Raw genomic sequence first — 24,811 nt, 5'->3', positions numbered from 1 at the left:
TCACACTGGAACAGCAGGCGTTCTCAGAAATGGTAAGTTCACAAAGGTACATGTATCACACTGGAACAACCGAAATCAAGTACAGAACGTAGGTACGTTTGAACATTTTAATTTTAAAAACCTTCCTGTTACCAATTGTCCGTCTAAAATTGTGAGCCATATGTTCGTGACTATTACAGCGCCCTCTGTCACAAAGCGAAAAAAGTGGTCCAACTAAAACATTCATATTCCTTTACGTACTACACGAATATTTAATAGGAACCCCCATTTTTATTTAAAAAACGCAGTTGATATCCGTTTGGCCTATGTCAGCGCAATCTGGTTTCCCCCTTCAAGCTAGGCAAGATTCGTTCTATGTAGTTTTTTCGTTTGACGCTTTATTTCGTGAGATATTTGGCTCGGTCACGATCAATGGACCACTCTGTATATGCCGTTTCTGAGCACCAGCAAACTGAGAATCACTCAAAACCCATTGTTAACTGTGTGATTCGTTGCAATAAAGTAATGAGAAACAACATATTCGTGGTAATATTTGTTATAATTAAATTCCAGTTAGTAACATAGCAACGATTAAAGCTTTTAGCAAGTGGTAACATGTTAGGATTGGCTGTAGATGACGTGTTGTCTGTTTAACGTTGTGATTTGTCTTAACGGTTCACAACGAGATGCGTGGTAAAGTGGTGGCTCACGTCTCGAGATGTCTAAATTTTTTTCCTAACATTCCGTTTTTAGTAGGTTCTAGTGCTTTATTATAAGTTTAATGTCAGTATATACTACAATATTTGAAGTTACGTAAACGTAAGTTCACCGATTTTTGAGGAGTGAGTTTATGCCAACCGAACAATGTGCAAGACTGCTCGTATAACGATAAAAGAAAAAGGAATAAATCAAGTTTCGTAATCCACATGTAGTACATATTCTGCTACAGGGTAGGAACAGTAATCAAGTTAGAATGACCTTATGTGATCATTCCCACATTTTAGTAAAACCATAAGATAAACATTATTTTGAGAACTATTGCAAATTTATGTCGCTCTGTCTGTAATGGAACTTTTATAAGCATGTGTCATTGATTGTACATGGTACTTTCCTTTTTGTCTTGAGACATGTACATGGATATGTAAGTTGTTATTTGTGTATATTACATATAGAACAATGTCACTAGCTCTACTAAAACACACACATTTCCCCCGTTGTCCATATCGTAATGTCGGAATTTTACACGTGCTCATTTCGAAACAGTGTGATTCACGAACTAGAAACATCCCGCAACTGCCGCTGGAGTACGTTGCGATCGCGTTTGCTACGTTGCGGCCCACGTACCGTATGCCCAAGTCGCATCGCTCCTGAGCGTTCAGCAGCACACTGAAAGCACGTTCGACAGCACGGTCCGTGTGCCGACGGCGTAACTGACGAACAACACTGCGTGAAATAACTGTTAGGCTACAGTCAACTAGTCAGTAACAGTGGGTTTGGTTATGCGAGTGTTTGTTTCCGCGGTTAACAATATTTTGACTGTGTGCAGCTGACAAAGGCTGATCGTTAAAATTTACACGCAGTTGTTTCGTACCGAATACAAAGCTAACCAGAATGTCGAGTACCAATAATTGATACATACTCTGCGTCATCCGTGCTGATATAGAACATGAGCAACAGTTACTCCCTTCGTCTGACAAAGTAACAACAGTTCTATCATCACAGGTCGCCTATTAGTGCCACATGAATACTGGCGTGTGATGACTGACTGTGCAATCCTCACCGCAATCCAAATCGTGGGAATCCAGCGCGTTTGTCGCGTAATCACGGTGCACGCATTAACACTTAAACACATCAGACAAATCACTCAAGTAACTCCATTCACGTATTTCCTGGAGGTCAGGCCCAAGGATTTGGGAGACCCACACAACCGTTAAACAATTGTAAACGCGGTCGGCCGTCCTGCCGAAATCCACTCCAAGGTTATTTTAAAGAAAAAGACTCCCTCTGGCGCTTTGGGCGCTCGACTATCGACAGTGCCTCACGCAGGTCGCAGTAGTTAAAGATATATTGTTCTCAACACGTAAGGGGTGGTTGGCCCCTAACAAAATCGATGTGGGAGGTACGACGAACGTACCCGTTAAGACAGTGTGGTGAAAACTGGCGTTAATGGGCTATGGCAGCAGAGGGACGCATCGCCTGCAGCGCCTATCCTGGTCTCTTGACAATATCGGTTGGAAATTAGATGACCGGACCGGACCGACCAGACGACCTGGTCGGATGAATACCGATTTAAATTGGTAATATTAGACGGTAGAGTTCCATTATGGTAGAGACTCCGCAAAGCCATGGATCCTAGTTGTCAACAAGCTGGTGGTGGCTCAATAATGGTGTGGCCTTTGGTTCACTTGGATCAGAGAACCCAGTTCATTCCATGGGAACAATCACTGCTCGATATAGCAGACGTATTCCACAATAGCGAAGATGAAAAAGTGCTCACAGCTCCTCAGGTATGCATTTTAGAGCCCATATTTACCGGACATTTTTTCCTTGTTTTGGTCCATGCTCCCACCTCTGAAAGTTGCGTAGCCTAATTTCTTAGCGACAACACCAACAGCATATGTATTCCAGTGTCAGTGGCATCAGAACGATTTTCGCTTTTAACTTTCGACTCGTTGGCTTCCGGAGCAGGGATCAGTGCCTCAAATGGATACATTTATCTACCTCCATCACCCTAGAAAGTTTCTATAATCATCACAGAACCACGCTCTATATTCGTAAATTTAAATGCTCCTTCGCCTGTAAATATGACACTCTGTAGCGTCGTTTGATGACATTGCCGGACATGGGCTCCTATTCAAAGTATTATATACTCACTCCCAAGTCCGGAAATTCCCGATATGAACTTCTAGAACACCCCGTGTAGCAGTCAGACAGCGCGATTTGGGTCTGGCTGGCACACGAAGTGAGACCGAAAGGGGTCCGACGAAAGGTCTGGAAAAGAATAACCGGCCTACAAGGTTAAGCTGTACGCTGGCTCAACCACCGAAGCTTCGCACCCCACCGCTGCCTACATCCGTCCGCAGCCTGTAAAACTTGGTAGGTTTCACAAATTTTGTAATATAAGTAGATTTAATAAAAACAAAGCGTTATTGAAAAATTTTGCTTAAATGAACTATATTTATGTAATAAATACACAGAATAAATTAAATGAATCTCTTGAAATTTTGCGATCAAAACCGGATGACATGGGCATCTTGTTACGATATTTCGGCTGACAAGCACTCATCCCTCTTCAGGTGAGCGACTTTTATTGCAGACTCCTGGTGTAGGACGCTCTGTTGGATTACCGAAAGTTGCGATTCCACACATCTGCTTTGACCCGAGACATCAGAAAGATGGCGGATAGCCATATTTGAAGTGCATATTTTATCAACATTGTGTGAAATTCTGGTATGCTGTAGAATGCCGAAGTAATGTATAGAATTCCTGATATTTATAGGCAAACTATGAAACGTAAGCTTTTTACGAAAGTATTACATACTTTTCCTAGGCATTCTATACAATGCGTAAATGGTACTGGTCATTCTGTATAACGCCTACGAAAAGTGTTACTAAAGGCTTCTCATCTTGTGCCTTTTAACTAATACCCATTTGAAGCAAAGAACAAACCTACGAAACAAAGCACAGGATATTGTTACCGGAAAACAACGAAAGAAGAACTGAGATTGAACAACTTGTTACAGTACGTACTCACTTTTCTCCTTCATGAAGGAACACTTTACATTTTGACAATTTGATCTTGTACATACATATCACGATTTAGAGAAGAATGAGAACATGATATTGTTAGCGGTAAAACAAATCAAAACTGGCATGACCACCTTACAGCAGGGATGGCTAGAGCGACATTCTGAATTACTCTTTTCTTTTTGACACAAAGGCATGTCATATTTTGATATTTCGTGTTGCTCATACAGCTGGCGAATCCTTGGCCGCTTCCTGGGGACTGAGATGCAGTGGTTAACACACTGGTTTGAACCGTCGTCCTCTCGAATAAAAATCAAGTGTCAAGCCATCCAGATTTAGATTTAGCACGATTCACCAAAATCGCTCCAGCCAAATGCCGGGACGGTTCCTTTGAAAGCGTACTGCCGATTCCCCTCCCAGTTCTTGATAATATCCGAGCTTGTGCTTCGTCTCTAATGACCTCGATGTCGACGGAACTTTAAGCCCAATCTTCCTTTTGTGTACAGACAAGCAGCTGCAGATCTGAGAGGTATTTCGTGGTCAGAAACATCTTTAATTCTCCTAAAGTTCTTTAGACAGACTGGGAATCTTGAAACAGCTCTATGCAAGATCAAAATTCATTCTGCAGTTCCAAATCTGTAAAAGCCATCTTCTGTCACGTTCGTAACAACTGTCAACAGCCGGTGCGAGTCACTCCGCCCTTTGTCCAAGTCGGGATTCGAAACTCTCACAGTAGTATCCAAACGCATAGCAGGAATTTTTCCTTGTTTTGGGCCTGAATCTCTATGTTCATTTCGATTCCATTTTACTTTAGATAGCTTTCTCAATATTGAAGCAAACATTGCACAAAATGCTAACCCCGTAACTTTCTACCTCATCGTCTTTAGGAAAAGTGCGGCCGAAACGTTCATGCCATCTGTGGACACTATAGGTTTGAGCACCGCTGGTTTCTTTTCAGCAGACGCAACTGGTTTTAGAAGAGGGATTTTCTGTAACCACGAAAACGGAAGGTTCTTCGATAACCATTGCTTCATCACGGTTTTTGTTTCCTCCAGCGTGGATTCCATTCTCAAATACGTCTTCCGCAGGAAGCTGTACCTCTTGCATTGATTCGTCTCGTCTTTCTGCTGTTTTGTTATTTGCACGCTCTATATTGCGTTTTCTAACTCTTCCTCAGTCTCTACGTCCTGTAAAACGTCGTCAGGCAGGGATGAGGTCGAGCATCTACTCTGCCTTCGTATGAAACCTATTAAACCCAACATGGACTCCTGTTTGTTCAAAACAGATTTTCGTCTCTCCAGCAGCTAGTTTTTTATCTTTAATCCAAGCACACAGCATATTTTCAGTGTTCTGATTGGCTCTTTCGATTATCCCCTGACTTTGGCGCGGCGTACCATGGACGATATTCAAGGTGGGCCAATTAATACTCGTTTACGCTACTTACCACACTGTTTGTGAAGTCCCGCCGGTCTCTGACTGTACACTTGTTGGAGCACCAAGCAACGTAAATATGTCGATGAGGCTGTAGACAACTTCTTCCGCTCTCTTCGATTTCAGTCCTGAGAACTATAAACCTAGTGAGATGATCCTGGTAGACCATTATATACTTGTACTCTCTATCAGAATGACACTACGTTGTCAGGTCGATCTCATCGATTTTCAAACTGTTAAAAACGTGCTGTGGTCAAACCAATGGCTTTTTGGATTTTACATTGTCAGCCAGAAGAAGCAAAAAGACGAATGTACTGCTCGTTATCATGAGGGGTAATGTCCTTATACTTGGGTGAAAGTTCTTTCAACATATTGTCCCGCCTTACATGACCAAAAGCCAGATGTGCCTCACAGAGTATGTTAAATAATTCGGACGTAAAACTGAATGATACTCATACCTTCAACAGGATGGATCAACTTAGTCTTATTCTCAGCCATCATTAGTCATAGTGTTACAGCAGCCAATAGCCTTGTGGTTCCTCCTTCATAGTCGTCAGAGTTGTTCACATCGTTGAATAAGTTCTGGTGACTGGTTTCGGTTAGGAAAACAGAAATCAGCTGCATTGGCACTTACTTGAGATAATTCATCGAAGAACCGTCACTGCATCTCAGCATGGGGTGATTCTTGTCTTGACACTACACTACCTTCCGAAATAGCGATACAAAAACATCGGGAAAGAATGCCAGGAGAGCGTCTGTCGGAGTTCAGCCGCGTGCTATACACTGAAGAACTACACTGGATCGCTGAAGAAACTGGTATAGGCGTGCGTATTCAAATACAGAAAGATGTAAACAGGCAGAATGCGGCGCTGCGGTCGGCAACACCTATATAACAAGTGTCTGGTTGTACTGCTACTGCTGCTGCTGCTGCTGCTGCTGCTGCTGCTTATCAAGATTTAATAGAGTTTGAACGTGGTGTTACAGTCGATGCACGAGTGGTGGGACAGCATCTCCGAAGTACCGATGAAATGGGGATTTTCTCGTACCACTATTTCACGAGTATACCGTGAATATCAGGAATCCGGTGAAACATCAAGTTTCCGACATCGCTCCGGCCGGAAAAACATCCTGCAAGAACGGGACCAATGGCGACTGAAGAGAATCGTTCATTGTGATGGAAGTGCAACCCTTCCGCAAATTGCTGCAGATTTCAATGCTGGGCCATCAAGTGTCATCGCGCGAACCATTCAATTAGACATAATCGATATGCGCTTTCGGAGCCGAAGGACCACTCGTGTACCCTTAATGAATGCACGACACAAAGCTTTACGCATCGCCTGGGCCCGTCAATACCGACATTGGACTATGATGACTGGAAACTGACTGGAGCAGCAACATGTTTCATGAATCCATGGACCCTGCATGTCAGCAGGGACTATTCAAGCTGGTGGAGACTCTGTAATGGCGTGGGGCGTTTGCAGTTGGAGTGATATGAGACCCCTCTTACGTCTAGATACGACTGGCAGGTGACACGTACGTAAGCATCCTGTCTGATCACCTGCTTCGACTGATGTTTCTTGTGCATTCCAGCGGACTTGGGCAATTCCAGCAGGACAATACGACACCCCACATGTCCCGAATTACTGTAGAGTGGCTCCAGGAACACACTTCTGACAAGGGAACCTCCCCATCGCACCCCCCTCGGATTTAGTTATAAGTTGGCACAGTCGATAGGCCTTGACAAACTGAACACAGATCAATCGAGAAAACAGGAAGAAGTTGTGTGGAACTATGAAAAAATAAGCAAAATATACAAACTGAGTAGTCCCTGGGCAACATAGGCAACATCAAGGAGGTTGTAAGCTCAGTAGCGCCGTGGTCCCGTGGTTAGCGTGAGCAGCTGTGGAACGAGAGGTCCTTGGTTCAAGTCTTCCCTCTAGTGAAAATTTTAATTTTTTATTTTCAGACAATTACCGAAGTTCAGACACTCACACATAATCAACGTCGCTCTCCAAAATTCCAGGACATGTTCAGATTTGCTTGGACATATGCAGAATTTGACGGTCTACACACGGAAAAATTTGAAAACGTTAAAAACATATGTTTTGACAGCACAGAGAAAACTGTGCGACTGTGAAACTGTTGCATTCATTTGTTGCAGTTTATGTGACACACTTATGTTTTCATCACTTTTTTGGAAGTGATCATCACATCCACAAGAAAACCTAAATCGGACAAGGAAGAAGAATCTTTTTAACCATTCGCCATGTGTGCAAGTTAGGTGGGTCGACAACATATACCTGTCATGTGAAGCTCATGCCGTCACCAGTGTCGTATAGAATATATCAGACGTGTTTTCCTGTGGAGGAATCGGTTGACCTATGACCTTCCGATCAAATGTTTTGTGCATGGGAGAGGCACGTCCTTTCGTCTACTAATCACACGGTTTTGCGGTGCAGTCGCAAAACACAGACACTAAACTTATTACAGTGAACAGAGACGTCAATGAACGAATGGACAGATCATAACTTTGCAAAAATGGTAATTAAACTTTTCGCTCGAGGGAAGGCTTGAACCAAGGACCTTTCGCTCAGCAGCTGCTCACGCTAACCACAAGACCACGGAACACTTATGATCATTTACTCCTTGATATTGCCTATGTTGCTCATGGACTACTCAGTTTGTATATTTTGCTTATTTTTTCGTAGTTCCACACAACTTCCTGTTTTCTCGATTGATCTGTGTTCAGTTTTACAAGGCCTAGCCACTGTGCCAAATTATAACTAAATCTGAGGGGGGTGCGATGGGGAGGTTCCCGTGTGAGTTTGAAAAGTTCCGCTGACCACCAAACTCCCCAGAGATGAACATTCAGCATATCTGGGATGCCTTGCAATGTGCTGTTCGTAAGAGATCTCCACTCCCTCGTGATCTTACCAATTATGGACAGTCCCGCCGGACTCATGATGTCAGTTCCCGCCAGCACCACTTCAGACATTAATCAAGTCCATGCCACGTCGTGTTGCGGCACTTCTGCGTGCTCGGGGCCCTACACGATATTAGGCAGGATATTAGGCAGGTGAACCCGAACACCGCCGCAAACAGTGGCGGAGGGAAAAACGATGGGATTAGGCATATCATATACTTTGATATTTTATACATTGACAGCAGACAATCCGAGAAAGTATACAAAGCGTAGGCAGTCTTTTCATGCGTTGACGTTCCATTTTAGGCATTCTGTAGAATGCCTAATTCCACATAATTCCAGTAATATATGCAATATGGTGGCCACGACTCTTCGTATTATACCCGACAACAAGCGTGCAGGATTCAAGAAAAACGAACAACAAACTATAGGAGACAAACTCACTGCTGATGTTACTGGATACACAAAGGTTCAAAATTCTGACACGGGTGCTCTGTTGTTTGTTACGACACGGTGACTGCAACACAAAACAAATCATTTTGTTTGTTGGAATTTCTGCCAAGTCAATCCACTGTTTAAGTGCAACCTGCATTCCGTCGTCGTTCCAGCAAGAAATCACCTCTGCACAAGCAAATTTATTATTAGAATGAGATTTTCACTCTGCAGCGGAGTGTGCGCTGATATGAAACTTCCTGGCAGATTAAAACTGTCCCCGACCGAGACTCGAACTCGGGACCTTTGCGTTTCGCGGGCAAGTGCTCTACCATCTGAGCTACCGAAGCACGACATCCCCAGGCTGTGGCTAAGCCATGTCTCCGCAATATCCTATCTTTCAGGAGTGCTAGTTCTGCAAGGTTCGCAGGAGAGCTTCTGTAAAGTTTGGAAGGTAGGAGACGAGATACTGGCAGAAGTAAAGCTGTGAGGGCCGGGCGTGAGTCGTGCTTCGGTAGCTCAGATGGTAGAGCACTTGCCCGCGAAAGGCAAAGGTCCCGAGTTCGAGTCTCGGTCGGGCACACAGTTTTAATCTGCCAGGAAGTTTCAAATTTATTATTTTAAAATCCTGTCTAGTCGAATATGGGGTGTCTAGGAAACCTGCTTTCTCGGATCGCTAGACAACATTCAAAGAAACCGTATTAACGAGTTTCATTACGAAAAGTAAACGACAATGATTAGCTTTGAGAATTACATAGATGTATGAATGCAGAGTCTCGCGGTGATAACATTTCATTAAATGTTCTCGGGATTCGAACCGCGTCCATTGCTTAAAAATACACTACTTGGCCAAGCTCCTCGCTCCACAAGTAGGACACTGCTGATAAATTCTGCTGTGCTTTTAATATGATGTTCGCAGACTCAACCATCTACGCCTTAGTGAGGATGATATTATGGTGAGTTTTGACGTAGTGGCGCTGTTTACGAATGTGCCTATCAAAGACGCTTTGGACCTATTTCCCAGTACTTTGTGCCTAAATAGCTCGACCAATCACTTACACTCTTACGTCCTCCTATTTCGTGTACAACGGCCAGTATTACGATCAGACAGACGGCGTAGCAATGGGTGGCCCGTTGGCTCCAGCTGATGCAAACCTGTTTATGGAGTATTTGGAGGATTTTGCCATAGATACTGCGCCACTGATGCCGAAGTGTTTCTTTAGATACGTTGACGGCACTTTCGTCATTTGGTCACACGGACGCGAGAAACTAGACGAGCTTTTGGAACACCTCAATGGCATCAACAGTAACACCCAGTTCACCATGGAGGTGGAAAAAGATAATGCATTGCACTTCCTCGACGTCCTTGTCCAGCGTAAGCGAAATGGGTGCCTTGGCCACAGCGTCTGCAGAAAACCCACCCACACAGACCTGTACCTGCACGCCACCAGCCATCATCATACAGCACAGAAGCGCACAGTATTACAAACATTGGTGCATCGTGCAAGAGTAATATTAGACGACGATAACCTGCCCCATGAACTGAGCCACCTCCGCAACGTTTTCAGGAATAACGGCGACAGCACCCATCAAGTAAAAGTAATAATTTCTGGGAAATATCAAAATAAGACCACCGACGAAGAGCAGGAAAAGAAACTTGCTTTGCAACCACTCTGTGACTGGGTGTCGGGCAAAATAAGCCACCTGTTGAAAAGACGCAAGATCAAATCAATCTTCAGGCCTCCAACGAAAATCCGTCAATTATTGAGACCAGTTAAAGACGCAGTTTGTCTGAGAACACCTATAGTCTACGAAGTAACTTGTGGATGTGGCCAGAAGTACATCGGACAAACAGTGCGCACTGTGGAACAACGCAGGAAAGAACATGAGAGGTATTATCGCCTACTCTATCCAGAGAAATCTGCGTTAGCTGAGCATGCGTTAAAAAAAAACGGTCACCACATAAAATTTGGCTATACCTCTGTCGCGGCTCGCACTAATGGTTTCTGGGACAGTTTAATAAAGGAAGCTATTGAAATAAAAATTACCGCAAACACTGAATAGAGACGGTGGCTTGCACCTCAGCACTGCGTGGAATCCAGCGATCGCGCAGTTGAAGAGGGCACATCGCACGCCGACTCAAAACATGCCCATATATGGCACTGTCACAGGCACCAGTAACGTCACAGCCGGCAGCTGCCTTATGTAAGGGCGTACCAACAGCCCACTGGCAGTCATACCACTTGTCAATGGCCAAGGAGTGCTTGGCCGAAAGCTCGTGGAGTTTTAAGCAATTGACGCGGTTGGGAACCCGAGAACATTTTATTCAAACATGGAACTACTTCGCCAGAAGACATTGTTTACATAAATTGGCGATGTTTGGATCTGAACTCTTGAAAGGCATTCGGCAGCCCTTCTTGCTTATCTGTTATGCGGGCCCTCTAACTGATAAGGGGCCGCTACGACAATGCACAAGTCGGTGAATAGCCTTACACAGAAATCCTTGAGTCTTAGCGTTTGTAGGGTTCTGATCACGTCGTCTCACCATCGCAGAGTACTCGAGCAAAGAAAATTTCTGACACGGCCGGGAATCAAACCCCATGGTCTAGAGGCAGCTATGATCACCACTACACCTTACTCTTTAGGATTTATTGCATATAAATTGATTCTGGCGTGTAGCCCATTCTCCACCAGATGGGTATGCTCTGCTCAGAGAGAGAGAGAGAGAGAGAGAGAGAGAGAGAGAGAGAGAGAGTGTGTGTGTGTGTGTGTGTGTGTGTGTGTGTGTGTGTGTGTGTGTGTGTGTGCGTGTGTGCGTGTGTGCGCGCGCGCGCTCACATACATGGGCGTAGAATTTCCTGGCGCTATCTAAAACTAAACACAGAGAGGACACGCATTTTGGAGAGATCTTTGGCGGAATTCGAATTTATGCTTTCGTAATACGAAAATATGCAGCGTACATGTTGCTGCACATCAAACACCGCATCTTACTTTACGAAGCATTGAAATCTAGATTTCAATGCGCTTTTTTAAGCCAGTCATAGCTCATGTCACGTGATCTCGCCAGCCTTTGACAGCAGGTATTCAGAGCTTAGGGCACGTGATGTAGTCAGCCAACAGCAACATCACTTTAGTGCAAAAACACAAAGTTAATGGTTTAAATTAATATACATAGTGTTGCAGCATGACATGCGAAGCTTTCACATTTAATATTCGTCTATATGATTAATACGCTGCGAGAGAGGCTAAGCTTTTACTTACAATGTTGTTCTTTTATGCGCGTATTACATTTTAAGATATACCACACAAATGTGCCAGTAAAATGTTTAGTAATGACATAAATGTCTGATCTTCTGGGCTCGAAATTCATCTAAATGGCTCATCATCACAGAGTTAATTTTTAAATGAGAGTAAAACGCTCTGTGATTTAAGAAATTCATCGTACATCATCGCACATAGTTCCGGTATAACTGCCAGAATGCTACTTTGATGGTAACTCTTTTCAAAGCACCATTCGGAATTTTTTCCCGCGACCTGTTAGAAATAGGTTCGTTTCTGCACTTGCCAGAGACGCCAGATGACAGGCGCGACCGCGCTTGCGCAGCTACGATGTCGTAGGAAGCCCGTATCTTCACAGGTGTAAAACATCAAAGCTCTTATATTATATCATAAGAGAAACAAGACATCAGAGGACACTCGAAGAGCATCAGAATTTCGTGACACGAATGTGCACTTTAAATGTGCAAATTTTAATATGTCCAGATTCCCAGTGAAGTAAGCCACGACCTGATATTAAGATTTCAATGTGGTTTTCTGGATGTAAATTTTCTTGGAGTACCAGTACTGTATTACCTCATGTTTGGTTCTTTATTATGGCATAATGCCATACGTGCAAGAAGTTGAAAACGTGCACTCGAAATGCAGCGAACAGTGTGTGGAATTGAACACTTCGTTTCAAATATATTGTCTGCCTCAGCGGAAAAGATTAATAAAAAAATTTCTTTAGCAAACCGACAAAAATGATTTCATTGTTCTGCAAGGCAATTAATGCTCGACTGTCAGAAAGGTGGAAATAAATTTGCAACTAGTAACACATTTTAGCCTTCCGTAATTACGTGAATTTATTTTATTTCGTTTGATAGCTCCCGGCCACAGAAATCTGTTTTGTTTTCATTTGACGTGAGAGCAGTAAACGAAGAGGGAACAGCAAAATCACTAAATTGAAACACGTATATTTTGTAATGGATACCATCAAACCATATTCAGGACAGCGGAAATTAAAATGTCCTGTGGTCTCTCTCCTGCTTACAGTCGGCCGGTTTGACATCCTGTCCCCTTTTCTTAAAAAAAACTTCAGAAAATTTGCACACTATCCCATATCAGTTAACAACTTGCTGCTTTGTGTGACAAAATTAAATATAGGATACATAAACCCAGTAAAGACATGACAAGCAAAACAAAAAATTCTAGGAGCTAAGGATCGAAGAAATGTGTATTCTCTCTCTAATCTTGCTACAGCTTTACATGGCGTGCTTCCCTTTCTGCGAAAGAATCCAGTACCTCAAAGTTCGTCAAACGTCTTGCTACATGAAACGTCGAAATGTCATTGTCTAATACTGAGAAAGCTGTTATTACAAATAGCACCCAAGACTGGTGTGGATTCCGATCTGATTACGTCTATTTTGTCAGTGTCTGGTAGGTAAAACAAAATAGGCCTTTCTAATGCTCAACAATTTTAACACAAATCAAATAAACATGACTGTTTTGGTACAAACGGTCTTTTTTGTAACGGCAGAACATAATTCACATGTACCAGTATCAAATCCCTATTTCACCCACTACAAGCAAAAAGCTTTACGTTAAGAAATAGTTTCACACTTCATTCATACGCTCCAGTTTCTCAAGTATAAAATCGAGAAGTAGTAGCACGAAATTTTTATACAAACTTGGAAGGAGAAGAAACGGATAATCACACAAATTATGGAACAACATTACGATTCCAACAGTCTTGTTATCACTAATTCTGTAACTATTCCCGCTAGTGTCAAAGCTTATTCGCAGGTTAACTTCACTAACCCTGCCACGATCACCAGTTTAGTTATCCCGCGTTTATTCTCCGGTTAGACGTTATTAAGTGATTGTGCAACATTTTCTGCACTACTCCCAGAATAGAACTTCAGCGGCTGCTACAACTAGCCCTTACTAGTATAGCGATATGGCCCAAAATTTTCTGTCAAAATTTCATGTTCTTGGCTACATAGAGAAGGTAATACGTAATCTTTCTTTCCTGTTATTCGTTTATTTCCACTCCTGTAGTCTGAATGTCGCTAATAATTATAACAACGCTCATTATTCGCAAACCCAATCAACCACACAATCAGACAGTGGTTGGCATTCATCCGTTCGGCCTTACACCGCTCAGCTCGTGTAGCCCCTTTTGTCTGTAGGAAAGTTTGTTTCTACATGCGACGAGGATTCCCCCGACACAGAAATCATGTACACTATGCACTCATTCACAAATCAACTTACGATTCATGCAGAAAGCAATTTAGAATGTGCTAAAAAACCGACAGGAATGCGTTTCAAAGTCATATGAATAATCGATAGACTAACGTGCGCTGGATGCAAGTCGCTTTGTGAAACAAGGTTTCCCTCCCCCCCCCCCCCCCCCCCCCCCCCTTGCCAGATTGCCAATCTTTAACGTCCATTTACTGCCCGAAATTTTGGGAGAGATTTTTGTATTGCTGGTACGTAAGGAACCGCGCTGCGAAGTCCAAGTGTGATTGCATGCAAACAGTACTGACAACATGGCACCACAACTACGAAATACTTCAGAGCGCTACTGGACTAGGGATCAAGATCTGCGACAGCGTGAGGACTCAGATCGAACGTGACCGAATTGAGCGCAGGCTGGCGATAGTTATCTACTGACACCGACTATCTCATCTGATACTTTTAACCCCGTTCATCTGTTATCTCTTAACACAAACATCACTGTGGAAAAGAGGGCCGGAAAATCAAATTTAATTAAGTACCCTGAAACCATACTTAATGGTTTGAATATATTACAAATTTACATAAAAGCTGGCTACACCAACAACGTCAATCGCAGTTCGACACGTAATTTAAAGATGCAGCCTTCAGACACTAACAGCTTAGGAAATAATATGTCAACTGAAAGACTGAACACAAAGACAAAATAAATCTCTCATCGACACGCTTATTTACGAAGTCTTGTGTCGCTTACATAGAAATAATTCGCTCGTTGCACACAGGTGCGCGAAAAATTTACGTTTCACAACTGAGTAAAGCCTGTATATCTAAATTTCTCTTTTTAGAACGAATATTCGAAAGCCACACGTAACAACACTGATAACACGTAAACATAACTTGATGCAGAAGAACCTTATGACGGCATGTGCACTCGCTCACAGGCAATTATTAATAAAAAATACATTTTCAGTAATTGTCTGCGGCCATCGGGAGTATTTTGACAATGAAACCATCTAGATCGGTTAATATACAGTACTTCTTTAGTCATAATGCCGTTTCTGCTACTGTCCACCATCAGAGGATTAAGAACATACCAGTTGTGCACAGGTTTTGATACTACATTTTCTAAAATTTGATCCAAGTTTTCAGATGATGACTGCAATGGCTGATACGAAATAATGCGTAAAGAAATTACCCGTTCTAGAAGGATCTATTTGCAAAATAATAAAAAATAATAAAGAAGACGTTAGGGATCTTCTTTTAACGCGTAGCGGCTGCTATTCTGATGTGGCTCGTAACATTATCTTTGAGGAAACAGGTTGAACAGAGTCAACTCAGAATGAAACCAGAGGAAGATATACGCACTGTCAACGCGTTAACTCTTCGTTCATTACACAAATCTCTCTCCAGCCCTTGCACATTCAGCTCCTTACAGTCTAATAGAATTACGAGGAAGAACAGATTTATAACAGTGTACAAAATACAAAGACATAAAATTACAGTGTTGTCATACTGCACGTCCAAAATATTCCTAACGTTAAGTGTCGAAGACGCACGTTTCGTCGGTCTACATTTAACACACACATCCACCCTTGACAGCTCACCGCTGCAAACCCCCATACCGCTGCAAACCACCTGCATCCCAGGCGCCTCCAGCCACTGTGCGCAGCCCAGCACTCCGTGTTCCTCCTACGTCCGCCAACGGACCACGAGACTGACTCCCTGTCATGAGTGGAGCTGCACCGCCCCCTCAGCAAAAAGACTGCTCCCCTTTCTCGTAACCACATGGTGCATTTCGATACTAAGAACGGCAAAGAACATTGCTTGAGATTCTGCTCCATCAGTTGCTTACGGGTAACTTATGTTGTCCCATCAAGATGTGTTGTCATACTGTACAATTTTTCACTGTGTATCGTAACTATTTATTTCATTGTGACGATGTTTCTGAATTGTGCCTTCTATTGACAGAAACGAAATTGTATTCATCAGTTCTCATAGAAAACAGTACTCTCGTTTAATTTTCTCCAATTGTGAGACATGAGACTTGTCCAAGCGAGTTCATACCGCCGCAAACCCTGTACCGCCGCAAACCCTGTACCGCCGCAAACCCTGTACCGCCGCAAACCCTGTACCGCCGCAAACCCTGTACCGCCGCAAACCCTGTACCAAAAAAGGATATATTTATACCCGTCTACGGATATTTTACCCCTGAACACCATGCTTTTTTCACACAATGACTGGGCCGTAATACTACCATGAAAATTTGAAAAAAGGGCTGTAGTAGGAAGAAAAAAGTTATATTGATTACATCACAGATTTGCATGTGCCTTACCTCTACATTATGGAAACAATGAGTGCAGTTCATGGTCTTCCTACAATCAGTTTCGTATAGTCCAGATCTTATTGTATTTCTGGCAGTAAATGTGCTGTTTGTTAATATTTGTCTTAACGCATTTCGTCTGTTGTCAACCGATATTGGAGGAGCATTCCCTCTGGCATTTTAATGCTTTCTGATATCAAATACGAACGCTTCTAATTGTTCACAATTAGGATAACTGCTGTATGGTGTCTGCCGTTATTTAGATGACTATTTCATAAAAAATTGCGTCTGGGTCACTCACGATATTCGATTACCAATGTAGAGTGCAGATCACCTTCACGTATATAACTAGAGATACAAAACGCTGTTTTTCCAGAAGGGTGTCAGTGAAACAGTTCCACAAACCAATTCTTTCAGTACCTTACTAGCTGACTGAAGTATCGTATGCAACAGCTGAGGCCTGAACCGGGAATTACACTTCGCTTGAACAGATTTGACTGATCAGTCGTTTCGTCACTGCAGCCTACTTTTTTATTCTATATGGCTTAGTGTATTTTGCAGAGAGAATAGGACTTAAATTGCATATCACTTATTGTGACATCTCATTAACTAGCACATCTTATGAACTGTTCTCCATTTTCTCCATAAAAGACGGATATTACAAGTAAAAAGGGGAATATATGAGAAGCAAGTGGATTTATAAAGAATCCCATCCACCACTGATCAGGTGTTTCCACTGGAGGAAGCCATATCTGAATATGCATAATACAACAAAACTACATTTGCTAACATGAAGAAAACCTACGATAGCATAAACAGAGAAAAGTCTTGGGAGAAAATGCACAATTCTGGAATAGCAATAGAGATTACAAGTTTTGCAAAAGTTACATTGAAAGCCTGGAAAGGGGGAGTGAAAATGCAAGGAGAATATTCCAACTCTTGACATAAGAAGGGTCAGGCGAGGTGATGCAGTATCATAGCTCTTGTTTAAAAATAATCATACAGGAAGTAGTGGATACAGCAGGAAAACCAGGAGAGGGTATAAACGTGTGGGGCGGCGGATGAGTAAGTTTGTAAAAAGTATTTGTAGACTGTAGAAACATTTCCCGGCCGATGCACCATATGTGGGGCGGCGGATGAGTTTGTAAAAATAAATTATCTACTGTTGTATAAACGCTTGCGTGCTGAATCAGTTTCTAGCTTTTAGAATGTTGTTATTGCTGTCTTTTGCCGTTCTCAACACTGGCTCTCTATTTACTCCGTGACCCCCAGAAAGTGATTTAATAAAACTTGGAGCCAGTAAATAGATATCCTAGTGCCCACTTTACCTGAGAATGTTCTTATAGCTGCAGCTTATAGCTCTGAGGAATTAGGAGATTGTCCGGGATTTCTAATCAAAAACGGTTTTCCAAAATAGTTGAGTATATTCTGAAATTCACTGATAAAAATCACAAGTATCCCTACAACCTAACTAACAGAGCAGTTCAGAGTCTAATGCGCTGATGCAACTATAAATGTCCGAATTAAATGTTAAAAAGAATGCTCGCCATAATTTGATGAAAATATTTCATCAAACGCCACGCTAAATTTTTGGTAGAATGACTGTCCCGCGACGGCACGTGAAAAATACGACAATACGCAAACTGAAGCTAGATAATGAAAATCATTCCAGAATTAACACTTCACATATAATGTTTTCATAGTTCCGCGTATCTCTAGTAACTTAATACGGCACCCGAGGCTGTTTGTAGCAGATACACTGATGCGACGCGACTACCGACACAGATGGCGTGTCATTCAGCGTCTGGAGAGAACTGGGGCCTTGCTTCCTCGCGCAGTGTTCTTTTATATAAAGCCGCGGGGCGGACGGCTGAGGGATCGCCTGATCTTATCCGCTCTCCCGACTAGCCGCTGGGCTAGTAACGCACCACTTCAAGTTACATAATAATTTATAGCTTCTTTGGCTGATGGCCGAAGAAGTTCTTAATTTAAACGTGCATTCAGCACGCAGGTAAGTATTGATAATAAAATTTTGACGTGGCTAAGTTAAATACTTTAGGCGAGAGAATTAATTTAATTGCCCTGCACGCACTAGATGAGCTCTGAACTGGCCCTGTTGAGATCCGCTATCGCTATAATTTTATAGGTATTAAAAAGAAACTTTACACATTTTCATAATCATAGCGGACCTCCAACCTATTTAAATCTAAACATCCTAGCCTTATTTACTAACCTACTTAATCTATCTTGCTTCCTTCAGTTTTGAGACGAAAACCAGAAAATCATGAATTTCCACTAAAGTCTTAATTTGTGAAATCCAAAGTACTGTTTTTATTAAATCATTATGAAAGATGAATCTAAATATAAATTTTGAAGTCTCTAGCTCTTTTCTGTTGCGCCAATGATTTTTCCAGAAAAACGTCCAAATCTCGGAAATGGCTGAAGTTATCGAACTGATATTTAACACACATTAATTTAGTATTATTTTTGACATGCTAGAAAAGTTTTAGTTCATTTGCTTAATTTTTAAGGTATTGCGCAACATTTATGACGTCAGAGCTAGTTACAGCAGACTGGCTGGCACATAATGGAAACTGATGTGAATTTACTACATCGTGAGTAGGCTGCTTCCCTACAAACGGAGGAATAAAATTGAAAATCTTGTCTTTGCAGATGATTATGCAGTAGGGGCCTACTGGCTGAAAATCTAGATGAAAACCATTTTCCTGTAATACGAGCCCCGTGATTTGTTAAAATAAAGAGAAAATGAAATTCAGGAGGACAGAAAGAAATTACAAGACAAAAATGGTGGGATACACTGCATGTCGATAACCACGTTTCTGATGGGTCTATAAGACTTAATCTGTATCCAGAGCGTCATATTCACTCAACGCATTACTGACCTCCAAAAAATTTTCCAGAGGGACCAAAAGAAGGATAAACAAAATTATAGTCAGAGCAGTGTTACTGTACACCGCAAAACAGAAAGGTAAGTGTATAGAGAGTAAGAAATATTTTTTTAAGTAAAATGTTGTGGAAGATATTTGCATCAATTTGTGAGGGAAGACAGCGGCGAAGAAGAAGAAACAGAGGGCTCATGGCGATACACAGGCGGAGTCGCCAACTACCGCTACCTAGAATAACTCCTGAAGTACGATAGTAGCTGGAAAGTTTGTGGGACAATTGTTGCTCGGGACAACGGGGGCCATAATATGACATTGGTTTTTGTTGCTATGCGGGGTCGCTTCCGAGATATGGTCATCTTTTTAAATGGGATGTTATAGTTTGGTACCTCTTTTCTGATAATGGCCATCGAAACGAATCCAGCGATGTTTAACAGTAAGGTTTTTTAAGATCAACGAAAGTTACAAAAGTGGCATAAGCGTCCTTTTACAGAAGGTGTTCGAAGTGATGACCATTGGTATAAATGCAGTGCTGCAATCTTATCATGGATGGAGTGGTATTCCTTATCACTTCGACACTTATCGAAGCACATGCTCTGACAGTTCTCTATCGTATATCGTGCAAATAGTAAATATTCGCCGAATACGGCGTATCTATCTAAGGTGTCATCGACATGTAAACACCATTCGACGGTTTCGCAATACATCACTAACAGTAACGGTAAGACTAGTATCGTCGAATCAGGCGAATGTGATTGATGTATTCCTTCGAAGAACAAGTCGACATGCTTCTCATTTACGGAGGAGAATGCCAACGAAATTCAGTGAGAGCTAGAGACATATATTGAAAGATATCCACAACGTACTCACCCTACATGTCGTACATTTAAATACGTGTATGATAAACAGAGAACTTTATCTTTAACGCCTCGGAAACATATCCGACAAAGGAAAGTTACTAACGAGAGAACGGAAATTGGTACTCTTGCCACTGTGGTTAGAGATCCATGTGTTAGCTCGCGTCAAATCGCAAGGGAATCTGTCATCAGCCAGAGTAGTGTTGTTCGTGTTCTGCATCGCCATAAATATCATCCTTACCATATCAGTCTCCACCAAGAATTAACTGGTACGGATTGCAGGCGTCGCATTGAATTCTGGTGATGAGCTCAACTTCAGATTCAAAGGGATGACACATTTATTATTTTGATTTTATTTACTGACGAGGCTACTTTCACGAACCAAGGAAATTTTACTTTGTATAACACACATTATTGGGCAACATTGGCTGCGGCAAGTTGCACACCAAAAACCATGGCCGGTGAATGTTGTTAGATTCTGGAGGACAGAAATATAGCCCCCATTTCATCGAAGGAAATCTTAATGGTAGGAAGTACACCACATTCCCGCAAGAAACATTACGTCTGTTACTGGAAGAAATGCCTTTAGGAGCAAGGAACAAAATGTGTTAATTTGTGTCCGGCACATTTTTCGGTAATGACTAGAAATGAGTTGTAGAGAGAATTCCGAAATCGTTGGATTGGACACGGAGGAAATGTGTCGTGGCCGGTTCGTTCGCCAGACTTGACGCCTCTGGATTTTTTCTGTGTGGATTCGTAAGGGACATTGTTTATAAAGACGTTCCAACTACACCTGAAGATATCGAAGTACATGCTCTGACAATTCTCTCTCGCCTAAGTGCCGAAGTGATAAGGAATAACACTCAGTCCATGATAAGAAGATTGCAGTACTGCATTGATATCGATGGTCATCACTTTGAAGGTCAACGAAGGTCACAACGCTGGCATGAAAGTCCATTTACAGAATATTTTCAAAGACCTTCCTGTTACGTATCATTGGATTCGTCTCTATAGCTGCTATCATAAAATAAGTACGGAACTATAGCATCCCATTTAAGAGTTGACAATCTCTGAAGCGACCTCACCTAGTAACAAAACACCAACGTCATATTATGGCCCACGTTGTCCCATGCATCTTTTGTCCCACAAACTTTTCAGCTCCTATCGTACTTTCGGAGTTATTCTTGGTGCCAATAATTAGTGACTCATCCTGTATAATGAACAGATGATGTGGAAGCGAAAACAAGGAGGCTGAGATTGGCCGTGCACATCTGTAGAAGAGAGCAGGGAGCAAGACCGAGGGAAGTGTCAGATGAAACCTGGAGAACGTAGGTCAAAGGAAAATGGACAGACCAGGTGGCCAAGGACCTTCAGACATTTGGGGCGAGGGAAGAAAGTGGCAAGAGGGGAGTTGGGGGAGAAGGCCAAATTCCGAGGTCACTGGTCTCATCGACTTACGGAAGGAAGTCGGCATTGCCCTTTCAAAGTAACCAGCCCGGCATTTGCCTAAAGCGATTTAGGGAAATCATGGAGAACCTAAATCAGGATGGACGGACGCGGGATGCACACTGGACTCTCATTTGGGAGGACAACGGTTCAAACCACTGCGCCACCTCACTCTGTGAAGGTGGCAAGAACTGAATGCTTTGTGGCCAGGCTACTTGACGAGGCCAAAAGCCGACTGCAGTTTGTGGTGACAGGACAGTAAGTTGGTTGAGAACACGAATCACTGTGCGTAAATGATGAATACGCCATTGGCGAAGAAACAACGAAACTCTGTGAGCGGAGTTGTGCTTCCACATCTTCGAAAAAGACATTGCTTGGTGTGGTCACTGCATAGTGCATATAACCTGTTGCATAAACACCGGCAAGGAAGATCCCAAACACAAACGAACTGCGGGGCCACCACTATGGGAATGGTATCAGTAACCGGGATATAGGAAACTTAATTCCCATACATGTCGTAGCTCATATATATATATATATATATATATATATATATATATATATATATATATATATATATATATATAACACTTGACACTAGTCAGTTATTTGCTATACTTCATTCTGTACGGACGCGAAGTGAGTGCTCAGTCGAGTCTCCATCTCAACTTTAGAGTTCACAGATATTAAGTTTCGTGGTCAACACAAACTATCAACACCACAAGGTACACCGCTTCCACTGGAGGTTCGAGTCCTCCCCCGGGCATGGGGGCGTGTGTTGTGAGTTTAAGTAATGTGTAATATTTAGGTACTGTATATCTAGCTCCAAACTGTACAGCTAATAGTGGTAGGTCCAGAAGAACATAGTCATGAATCACAATCTTCTCCAGTGTACTTCAGTTCCCCACTGCAGTATACGTTATGGTATCACAGTATCATCAATTCTTTTTACATGACCGTAACACAGCTATTTTCTTCTACACAACATAACACATTCTTCCATTCAATTCCGTTTTCCTTTACACTTCAGTGTTCCTTTTTCTTTTTATGAAATTCTTGCTCATTTTCTCCAAAAATCATTGTCCAATACTTTCAGTGTATTAATATGCTTCCTATTAGTTATCGAAGTCTCTGCTTCATACAGTACTATACTATCTAATATCAATTTCATTATGGTAGTTTTAGCTTTTTTCATCAATTTGTGTTCCATAAAATTCAGCTGAATAAGCCAATGGCATTCTGTCCATCACTACTACTTTTATTAAATTCTAAATCTCATTTTCCCTCTTTTTTCTACAACAGATCTACAGTAGCAAGAATTTCTTATCTTTCAGATTTTGTTCCTCTATATCAACTGTTTATCTAGAAAAATAATGTATTTTGTGTCTTCATTACTGATCTTCAGAACACAGCTTTTTATTCTACTGCATATGTAAACTGTATACTGTGCTGTGGCTACTTCATCATCAACAAATAGAAATAAGAATGAACAAATATACATTATTTACTAATTCCATTCCCCTATCTTTATGAGACCGTGCCCTTATAGTAATATGTTGATGACATGGGCATTCGTGTTCCTTTTAAAGTCGGCAGTACATTTACACAGATATTTAAGAGTATTTCTAATACTTTTTCCAATGAACAGGTCTCTTTATTCACCAAATTTAATGTTTCCCAACACAGATTCCTTGGAACAGTATCATAAGCTGCTACTTAATCAATGAAAACTAATTCAATTTTCTTTTGTTGTTGTATGTACCTTCCAGAATTTGCCGTAATGTGAAAACATGATATGTTTATGATCCACCAGCTCACTGACCACCTTGCGTTCCAAAATTAGCTTTCACTCTTTTGCTTTCTCAGAAATCTTTGCGAATAAATACCTGACACATAATTTGAACAAATTTTACAATGCTTTTTTTTTGTAATATGGCAGTAATAGAACCTAATCTCATTTCTCAGATTGTGACTATTCAATCAAACCTTGCATGGTGATGTACACTCAGTTACACGACTGTCAGTATTTAGGTTTTGAAGTATGTTGGTGACTGAGCCTGTTCGAAGTGTCAGTTATTTTGTATTTGAGAAAACGGGGTGGTTCAACTGCCGCAAATTCGGATCTTATGATTGTGTGTTCAATTCCTTCCATGATTCTTGCTCTGAATATTATTGTGAACTGAAAAATTTTTGAATTTGTTCTTCACTTTTTTGTACTGTCAGTTGCAGACTGCATCATATTTATTGGTATGTTTTATTCCAAGAGAGAAAATCCAATGCAAGAGTTCAGCTAGTATATAAAACAAACATTTTTAAAATTATGCTAATCATCTGAAAAAATTTTAGACACTTCAGAAACAGCTGGTGAGTATTTGTAGCTTATACAGGTTGGAGAAAATGAAATTAGATCAGAAAATATTTCGAGCATCTTAAGAAAGGCCATGCCAATTACACTTCCCAGTGTACACTGTGCAGGTCGGATTGCCTATTTTAAGGCCATGAAATATTTTGTGGGCCAGTTACGTTTTACCTGAACCATTTGGTTTTACCTGGAAAGCTTTAAACACTGAAAATTACAACAGCTCTTATATGAATAAAACTTGTGCATATTTATGTATAGTATTACACATGAAAATGGTACTTGGGAGTGACTAGTTTCAGTCTTCAATCAATAATTAAATGTGAAATCACATTTTTTTGCCTTTTGTGAGTAATAATGTTTTCTTTCACAGATGTGGTCTCCAGTTTTAGTGTCATCTGGAAATAACTGACGACTGATTGGCGCCATTGGCAAGAAATGTACAAAGCTACATCATCATTTGTCATATCTTTCCTCTAGAACGCAGAATTCATTTAGAACGTTTATATGTGCAGTAACACTGCCAGTAACACGTGTAAGAAGATACACGGACATAAAATAAGACTTTCATCACAGAATGGTCCTCGCTTTACAAAACAAATATGACTCCGTTTCCCGTCATCTCAAAGATATTCATATCATCAGAAGAAACAATACAACTGCAAACTTGTATTATAACTGTAATCAACATTTCTGATAAAATAGAGAAACATATACCAATTTACTGATTTAAAAAGTGACCTATATTTATGTCTACTGTGCTGTAAAAAAGTTATAGAAACATTCAGTGTCCCATAGGGATGAGGTCCCATTTATGACTATATTCATCAGCAGTTGAATTAGATGTATTTGCTGTGTTCGATGAAGTGTACTCTCTTTACCACAGCGAATGGCACAGATTGGTTTGTCACATGACTGGTA

The 24,811-nt window shown here is 41.5% G+C and overlaps 1 protein-coding gene across 1 annotated transcript in view; it reads left to right on the top strand.

Moving 5' to 3' along the window:
• The window catches only part of LOC124614049, a 92,995-nt gene extending 68,385 nt beyond the window's left edge, over nt 1-24,610 (top strand). The window contains exon 4 of the mRNA XM_047142882.1: nt 24,264-24,610. Coding sequence (XP_046998838.1) covers nt 24,264-24,282 — 19 coding nt within the window. The 3' untranslated portion in view covers nt 24,283-24,610. The remainder of the gene's footprint in view (nt 1-24,263) is intronic.
• The last annotated feature ends 201 nt before the right edge of the window (nt 24,611-24,811 follow it).

This window comes from Schistocerca americana, chromosome 4 (assembly GCF_021461395.2).
Source record: "Schistocerca americana isolate TAMUIC-IGC-003095 chromosome 4, iqSchAmer2.1, whole genome shotgun sequence".
NCBI classification, from domain to species: Eukaryota; Metazoa; Arthropoda; class Insecta; order Orthoptera; family Acrididae; genus Schistocerca; species Schistocerca americana.
The sequence above is the reverse complement of the archived record's forward strand: the minus strand, read 5'-3'. Positions and strand labels throughout refer to the sequence as shown.